This window comes from Aulonocara sp. 'chitande type north' Nkhata Bay, linkage group LG23, assembly GCF_057382095.1.
Source record: "Aulonocara sp. 'chitande type north' Nkhata Bay isolate Kocher_YH1m ecotype deep benthic linkage group LG23, A_spYH_male_GT1.1, whole genome shotgun sequence".
Lineage (NCBI taxonomy): Eukaryota > Metazoa > Chordata > Actinopteri > Cichliformes > Cichlidae > Aulonocara > Aulonocara sp. 'chitande type north' Nkhata Bay.
The window spans coordinates 2,731,847-2,740,992 of NC_141365.1; the positions used below are offsets into that span (position 1 = coordinate 2,731,847).

Sequence of the window (9,146 nt, forward strand, 5' to 3'; positions counted from 1 at the left end):
CACGATCGCCGTGTGCTTTCCCCTCCGCAGCCAGCGGCTCTTATTTAGCTTTACTTCATCCTTGGGGCACTCCTAAATGAGTAGCAGGTTTAATTTGGGAATCACCGCTCGCTCGGGCCACCGGGGTCACAGAGGTCATTGTGTGCGTTGATACTCAAAGCTCGTGACTGACGCACACTGGCCGTGTGATGCCACTGCATTAGTTAGTTCCACACTGACAAGAGGACGCCTTCAGGCATCTATCAGGAAAACGCACTCTGGACTCACAATGACAACGACGGAGGGAAATTAAATTATTTTATTTCTCTCTTGAATCAGATGACATTTTAGTGATACTACGCACAACACGTGAGCCGTCAAACAGGACGTGAACAAACAGGATCACCTGACGCAGGAAACCGACTATAACAGGGCTGACGACGCTGGCTCTGACCCTTAACGACGTTTAAACATTTAAGTGATAAACACCAGTGCGAGTTTACCGAGCTGCTTTCAGTGAACAGCTGGTGATGCTTTACTTTAAAGAACATCACCCTGTGGTTTGTGATTTTGGTCATCACTACGTTGTTGTTTTTTGGACTGGAAGCCACCACATGTGAGAGCAAACTTCACTGGAGGTGAATCACAGACACAGGCCTGCAGCTGCCTGTCACACATTCACCTCGGCCCGACTTTAAGCCTCAGCAAAGTTTAAACAAGTGAGGTAAGAAAGAAAAGAAACAGTAAAGTTGTCAAAAAGGTCAAGATGAAACTGGTTCTAGTAGCAGGCTGTTAATGTGCTTACTTCTTCTGTAATGCTGCATTTTAACATGCGAGTCTGTGGGTAAATGACTCAATCTGGGAGTGGGCCTCAAGTGGCCACTGGTGGAACTGCAGTTTTTGACTCTTCTTCATTTTTCAGCCCCTCAGGTCAGAACTGGATGTGTAGAAACATGACCAAGCATAAAAATGTACAGCATGTTTCTATCTGCTTACAGCCACATCACAGTATGATGTTTAAATCAAATATACTAAACTGGGGATTTAAGGTAAAGCATTAGCAAACGATGGCACATTTGTTACAAACTGAGTTACAGCTGACGGCGACGGTCCATGAACGCCTTTCAGTGTGCACGGGTACTAAACAGATGCTCCACCAAAGACGAGTGTGTGTGTTTGTAGTTTCACTTGGTGACAAAGTGCATACATGTGTTGATTGGCTCGCAGCCGTCCCGATGAGGGTTAAAATAGTTAAGGCTCAGGTCCTGCCGTCCGTGCATTAAGACTTTGCTGTTGCTCCCAGCAGATTCTGCTGTGTCAAAAAAGAGAATTCTGGCGCTTCGAGTCGTGATTTAAACTTTAATGTGGAGGAGAAAGATTTCAGTTTCAAAAGTGTAAAGTGACAGTCCGTGAAACTGATTTGTTTTGGTGCTGACAGCTACTGATCTGTATCGCTGTAGCTCTACGGAGGCCTGTGAAGACTCTGCTCTTGTAAACACGGGAGCGTGTCGGGACTAAGAGTTCAGAGGATGATCACGGTCATCATCTGAGTCTGGGGAAGATTCTGATGAAGAGGATCATGCTGATAAAGGTGAAGGAGACTAGGATGAGCATCAGCCACAGCAGCCAGTTCACAGACTTCTTCGTGTGCTGCTCCAACCGCTCGGACTCCGTCTTCAGCTTCTCGAAGTTCAGGTCCGCCTGACGCATGGACTGGCTCAGAGTCTGGAGGCAGAGGGAGACGTCGCCGATATAAACATCAAAACCACAGACAAACAAGCCCGCTGACGGGAACACTCGGAGTCTTTATGCACAGTGTGGCTCCAAAGGCTGTTAGCTGGCCTATACTGCCCCCTTGTGGCCAGAATCAGTTAAACTCCTCCAAGTTTCTCAAAGAGAGGCAGAAATAGCTCTAGAGGTTGCACAACTTTTTTTCTTTCTAACAAATAAATAAATAAATCTTAAAATAAATGATTTCAAAGATTTAATAAATGTAAATACTGCCAGCACGAGAGGAGGGAAAAAAGGATCTTCAATAAAAATATCACAATTAGCACTTTGTCACCTTTTTATGATGCCCTGAATTCGTTAAGTGTGGGCTTCACTCATGGAAAACTATTTTTTATTTAAGCTGGTTCGAGTTTTCCCGATAAGCAGTTAAAACAAGTTTTGTTATGGACCAAGTTTTTTCCAAGTTTCCATCATAAGACTCAGATTTGGGCCGGTTGGCGGCCACATCAGGTCCTTCAGCACAAATCTTCTTATTAACGTAACTAAAGGTTTGGAAAGGGCAGCTTTTAGCTTTGATCCCCAGCTGCTGAGAGACTCTGCAGGAGGACCTGGGAGCAGCTGGAAGCCCGCCTCTTTCTTCTTCAGGCTCTGGGCGTGCTCACATGAAACATCATGTGACTCCTCTGCACAAAACGATCCCTACGAGTGTTCCCTACTGCAATCAGGGAAGCTAGCGGATAATTATGATAAAAATCTATGTCAAACATTTAAAAAAAGCCCAAAAGCTGTTCTTCTTAATAGATTTATTCTGAGTGCGCTTTTAGTGCTGCTGCTTATTTGTAGCATTACAGCTTAAACGTTGCTCCTGTCCTGCAACCTGATGCAGCAGCTGCAATTCCAGCAGCGTAAAAGAGATTCGGCAGCAGATTAGAGACAGTTTTTGGCTTAACAGCCTACCTACACAAAATGTATATGGGTACAGCAGAGGGTCTATACTGCACTAAATGGCTGTTGTAAATAATAAGTCAGTGGAAATCTGGCCCTTCCAGCATCCTCTGCTCCCACAGAGATTTTCATCACAAGTGATCTTTGTGATTTAGTAAAAAGAAAGGTCCTTCTGACCATTAACCTCCCCTCATAGCACACCCCTCTGCTTGGGCTTTGTATACTCTGACTTCACTTTATTTGGATTTAATTTCTCACTTTCAGCTTGTATTTATATTGGGCAGGATGCATGATCACCCTGAAACAACTTGAGGAAAGTGGCCAAACCTCAGCTAATCATTCCCATATCTTTTACCGACCCAACCATCATAAAAGTTTGTTCCCAGAGTCAGAAGTGAATCAGGAAGAAAGGCTTTGAATGTGTCGCCCCCGTGTCCTACAGAAATCGACAGAAGCAGCTCAAAGTGTCAGAACTGGTCACGATCGGCGAGTTTAATATATATTTAAATGAGAACTGTGCTGGTTGTGCTTCACCTCGACACAGCTAAAGTTCCAGAATCATCTGCACATTCAGGACGCTTCTCTTTAGCCCACTGTGTGTTTTCTGCTGTTAAGTGTGGGAGCTGACTTCCTGTTTAGCTTCAGCGCCACACTGACTCACTGTTCTGACCATATGTTCCCACAGTCTTCCCATTTTGCTCCTGAGTTTAGACACAGCTGACTGGGAGCAAACAACATGTGTTGCATTTCCTTCTTGGAGGACTCGCACTGTTTCGGCTGAACGCGCTGCAGCTTGGGGGCGTGCTTTGGCTCGATTAGCCAGGTGCAAGAGCTCGTTGTGGTCTGAAAAGCGTCTATTTGAACTGCTAACTATTTTGTGCGTTTAGATTTGTGCATGCATTCGGTTTAGAGATGCAAATTAAAAGGTGAATTTTTTCAACTTCTTCATCTGGAAACAAATCTGCCATTAAACTTTTTTTTTCCACAAACACAGACTCAAAAACAGTTTTGCATCAAATCTGTGAGTTATTTATTCCATATATCTGTCCGCTTACCTGGTTGTCTTGTTTGATGATGTTCTGCGCAGCCAAAGTGTTGTTCTTCAGATTTCTGGCCAGGTTCAGCATGTCTTCAGCCAGCTTCTCCTGCAGGTTGTGGTGATGCTGCAGGACGGCGTCCAGCTCTGCGGCAGACTGACGCTCGTCCAGAGGAAAACATCTGCGCAGAGGTGACACAGGTTGAAGCTTTTACACCCAAAAACAAGTCCAACACACGAGATCATTTAGAAAAGCTCGACTTTACCTTCGGTTCCTCAAGTCTCCGTCTAACGTGAGAAGAGAAAAGAAAAATAAAATCACCTCGTCTTAAAAACAAACAAATACAATCCTATCGAAATATAATTCATCATATTTCCATCTGATGTTATTAAATCCAAGAGGCCGAGTACTTCGTACCTTTTCCCGACGACCCCTGCAGTGACAGAAAAGAACATTTATGAGTTCAAGACAAAATGTGGGAAACGTTTTATTTAGATGTTTCTACCACACTGTGGTAGTTTAGGAGGCGCGCTGCAGTTCGTACAAAGAGGTCACGTCTGCAGTACGGTCAGAGCGTCCTACCGTGCCGAGCAGCTCGTCCCTCATCTCTCCCGTGCACCGCGCCTTCGTCTGCGTGTGGACTTTTTTAGTGACAGACATCCTCTCGTTGGCCATCGTGGCCGTCCGACCGGGGGCGAGGAACTGATTAGCTAAAGCTTTTTCTGTTGGTGAAGACTGAAGCAGAGCGGGAGGGACAGGAAGTCAGAAAACTCAAAGCTTCACTTCAAAATAAAGAAAACACAGTTGTGTCGTGTTAAAAACAGGAAAAACTGACCAGCTTCTCTGCTTCTAGAGTTCCTTTCAGAAAGTTGACTTTTCTCGTGTATTCAGCCAGGACCTCTGGTGTTGGTTTGCTGCAAGGACACACAACCGCTTACTGACAAAGCTTTGTGTTATTAAGCTGCAACGAGCAGATCAAACATCTGCGCTCATAACACGTAAGCCTGATGTGACCTGTTAGAAGATATACTCTTTTCCCTAAACACCAAACATGTTTAAAATAGGTTCTTAGTAATATATGTACATTTCAGGCAAAAAAAGAAAACACTGAGACAGAAAAGTGGAGGCTGGTGTTACCTCGGGCTTTTCCTCAGAGCCACCAGCATCTCTTCCAGGGCGCCCACATACTGGAGGAGACCAAACAGAAACAGTGATGCTGCTCACATGCTCTCGTTCATCTCATCAATCACATCTTTATTTCAAAGTAACAAATGTTAAATAAACATCTGTATATCATAGACTACACTGGGCCAAATAACAGAGTTTAACTGACGAGGTTCTTGTAAAAGTAGGCTGAGTTTCTTACAGAGGGTGGGTCACAAAGCCACACAGAAGCCACTGAGACCAGCTTAGGATGACTGATGACAGCACACACTCACTGCTGCAGGTGGACACTAGTGTAGTCTTCATCGACACACACACACACAGATAATGCGGAAAAACAGCTGTGATGCTGCAGAGACGGTTCCTGAGAAAAGCAAATGACTCTGTGCAGTAAACAGCATCAAGTGGAGGCTCCTTAAATTGATCTTTAATAGTTCCTGTTTGTAGCAAAGCATCGTTGAGGTTACACTAACACACACACTGAACACACCTTCAGTTTGCAGCTGTTAGAAAATAAGTCAAGGCAAAATGCACCGTATCTCAAACTCCCACCAACGCCCAGTGGTTGCTGATCTCCACCAACCAGTCAAGCTGCAGTTTCCAGCCACGCTGGCACGGATGAGTCAAATTGTTGATTTGGTGACGTCTGCTGTCACAGCGAGTCGGCTCACTGAGAGAAACAAAACAGACTCTCACCACATCAGACCAAGTGTGCATGTGGTCTAATGACAAATGTAATAAGGAGGAAGCAGTGCAAGATGAACGTGTCAGAGTCGCACTGACTGTTCTTACTTTAGTTACTCTAACCTTTCATTTACTCTAAAAGTAAAAACCATGCAGCTGATTGGTTCATCCTGCTGGTTCAGATTAAAGGGTCTTCACTGCTCAGCTGTAGGGAGCCACTCGGTACAGCGTGACACGAGGTCACTGAGAAGAGGCGTCTTGATTTATTCAGTCCCAAGTGGCCTGGCGACGCCTGTTGTTACTCGTTTGCGTTAAAGCTACAGGTCACACGTTTAACTCAGCGACTGTTCCTTTAAAGCTGCTTATTGTTCATTCTTGGGTGTAAAAAATATTAAACCTCATAAACTAAATTAAAGCTTTCAGTGGAATTTAAACAGGCAAATGCTCTGAATTTAACCAAACACGTGTGTGTCAAAGATAAAAGCTGCACTTTGTTGTAAGACCACTTTGCGCCACAAGAGGGTGCAGTGCAGTGTGTCACCGTAACCTGTGTATTTTAAATCAGCGGTCCCCAACCCCCGGGCCTCGGACCGGTACCGGTCCGTGAGTTGTTTGGTACCGGGCCGCGAGAGTTGAGGCTCGGGTGTGAAATGTGTGGTTTTCAGGGTTTTTATCGTTAACTTGGTAACACGTGTGTTATGAATAAATCTTCTTTTTTTCGGTACGGGTACTAGTTTTATTTTGTTGTATTTATCCGCGACACCTTAAAGGCCGGTCCGTGAAAATATTGTCGGGCATAAACCGGTCCGTGGCGCAGAAAAGGTTGGAGACCGCTGTTTTATATGACAGCCTGGCAAAAGACGAGATCTCACGAGGCTCTTTACTAAAAAGAAAACTGTTAGCAGTGCTGCCCCCTGGTGGTCAAAGTTTTAGTAACAAAAGTTAGCCGTAATTTCCCATCACCGAACAACCACAATCGTCCATGAAAACGGTGGTACAAATCTCTACGTTACAGAAGTGTCACATCACGACATCGATCATATAGCAACTCTATGCATTTGTGTTTCCTAGCACATAAGCCGCACAGAGAGCCGCGTAATTAATTGAAAACAAATCAAAACTGATGTTCTGAACTCTCAACAGATGTGATCTGGTCCATGTCATCTTTGTTTTAAATTTAAATTCTGTTAACATTTCACCCAATGAGAGTTCACACAGTAACGTGTCTCCATGACATGAAGCATGATGTAAAAAGACCTCAACACAGTTTCAGCGTCCAAACGTAATACCACCAATCTGTTTCAACAGCTGGAGCACAATCACAATATCGCAGCTTTACAGCCGAGCGCACTTACAGGTCAAACCCTGCCAGCAAACTGTCAGGGCAAGAACAAGTACATAAAGGAAACTCCTTCGTTAATGTTAATCGAGGTAAAATGTTCAATTGTTTTGATTTGAGGCCCCGCCCAAGCATATCTGAGTACGAGAGCAGTGTGAGGACTTAATGAGGGAGCTACTCAACAACCTCACTGCTCTGCAAAACATGAAAGAGCTGTTCCTGATGAAAATGGCAACAACAAACATGTTTCACCACTAGAGGCACAAATACTCCGAAGGAGGAGACGCCAGGAGCTGGTGTCTCGGGTTGGAATCCAGTGTGGGGCCTTTCTGTGTGGAGTTTACACAGCACAAAGACATGCATCTGTGGTTAACTGGTGATTCTAAATCGGGCCAGTCCCCTCACCCATCGGCTCTAAGATCTCCACTGCCTACTGGTTAAGACTCAGAGATCAGATTAGTTAGACAGGGAGTCGATCCAGACTTCCTGTACTGGGGGTGCTGGTTCCACAGATCAACAGTGTGGGTGTGAGTGGTTATCTGTCTCTCCATGTAAGCCCTGTGACACACCTCACCTGGCCAGGATGTACCCTCCCCCTCATCCTTTGACAGTTAAGGTTAGCCCCCCCCCCCCGAGGAATATTGATGGATTGTGCAGATACTTAAGAATTACAAGTTTAAGTTACTTTAGTTTAACAAAAACTAAAACTACACTTCCAGAGAAAACTCGACCCAGAGTATCTCACTGCAACTCTGCGGCTTTCAAAGGAGTGAGGAGGAAAGGAGGTCATTTATGTGAAAAGGGAAAGTCCATCTCTGAACCGAGGAGGGGGCCTAAGAGCACGTCTTTCACTTTCTTACAATGCTGTGATTGCAGCCATTCCCCTGTGACCTCTGAATGGTTCTCATGCTCACCATCAATGAGTATGACAACAGTATATTGAAGATCATGAAACTTGGCTGGTGCTAGTTTTGGCTGATATGCAAATGTTTAAAAGGCTGGGAAACTGCAGTGAGCTGAGAATGAGGAAGTCACAGGTGAGTGATGAAATGTTTCTCCCACTGAAAACAAACAGATGAACAGAAACAGCTTTCTGGGACTAGCTAGAGCACCTGTGTGCTTACATTTGACTTTTGCTGTGTCACTGCTGCTTAGTCACACCAGCTCACTGGAAAGGAAGAAAGGATGGCTGGATGGATGTCCTTCACCCAACATGATGCGCACTATTTTCCATAGCATAATAAATATTGTCGCAAATATTTCTCTGAAATATCGCGATGTAATTTAAAGGCTGCATCACACCCCGCTGGTGCGCATAAGCTGAGTCTGCAGCTCCTGACTAGGTTAACTGTCTATGAGGCAGCAGGGGTTGGACGGCTGGAGGAAAACTCGGGTTGCAGCTGATTCTCAGCCGATCGTTCTTATTAAAAAAAGAAGAAGCTATAAATAAATACAGTTACTGTTAAAGATATGAACACATGGAGGATCTTCTGTGAGGAACATGGGTGAAAGGAAAGCTTCGGAAACGAGATTAAACACTAAAATACAGCAAATCTGCTGCAGCAGACTCGCCGTGTGTCGCTACAGTGACATCTCGGCTGTGATTGAACCTGTGCCTGAGGGGCGAACAGCTTAAATGTGCCTCCCGACAAAAACAGAAAGCGGTTTGCGCGACGACGTGGCTAACAGCGGCTCACAACAACAACAGTCAGGCTAACGTCATCACGACACGGTCGTTACAGCCGCTCCGAGCCGTGCCGGGTTACCTTTTCAAGCCTCCACTCCGTCTCTCCCCGTTTCTCCGACGCCAAAGACTCACAGCGAGACAATAACCTGATGAAATTGATTTCTAGTCTGGAAGCCATGTTTGGTTTGAAGCCGACACAGCGGCGCAGCAGTTTGACGTCAAGCCGAGCGGCGCAGACGTTATGGGCGGAGCGTCGCCCCGCCTCTTTTTTTTTACGTTGTCAATGAAAATTTTACTTTAAAAAGCTAGACTTATAATAATAATAATAATGATAATAATAATAATACATTAATTATTATATTAATTATATTAATAATAATAATCTCGCCAGATCCCAAAGTTTTATCTTAATCTATTTCTCTCTATTCGAGAGAAATAAAATAATAAAATAAATATAAAACACATCATTCTGGCACGAAACCCACAACATGTCTGTATGTAGTACTTTTTTTATTTATGTATGTTTTGCATGTGTTTATATACAGTTCTTAAAAAAAATACTGCCATAAAAACACTAAAA

General features: G+C 44.4%; 1 protein-coding gene across 1 annotated transcript; it reads right to left on the bottom strand.

The window, feature by feature from the left end:
• Nucleotides 1–268: 268 nt before the first annotated feature.
• Nucleotides 269–8,815, bottom strand: use1 (unconventional SNARE in the ER 1 homolog (S. cerevisiae)). Its single transcript, XM_086283201.1, has 8 exons — nucleotides 8,646–8,815; nucleotides 4,830–4,879; nucleotides 4,528–4,606; nucleotides 4,275–4,427; nucleotides 4,110–4,125; nucleotides 3,958–3,979; nucleotides 3,711–3,873; nucleotides 269–1,704 (listed from the first exon to the last, which is right to left on the bottom strand). The coding sequence occupies exons 1-8, from the start codon at nucleotides 8,742–8,744 to the stop codon at nucleotides 1,522–1,524; spliced, it is 765 nt and encodes a 254-aa protein (XP_086139327.1). The 5' UTR covers nucleotides 8,745–8,815; the 3' UTR covers nucleotides 269–1,521.
• Nucleotides 8,816–9,146: the final 331 nt, after the last annotated feature.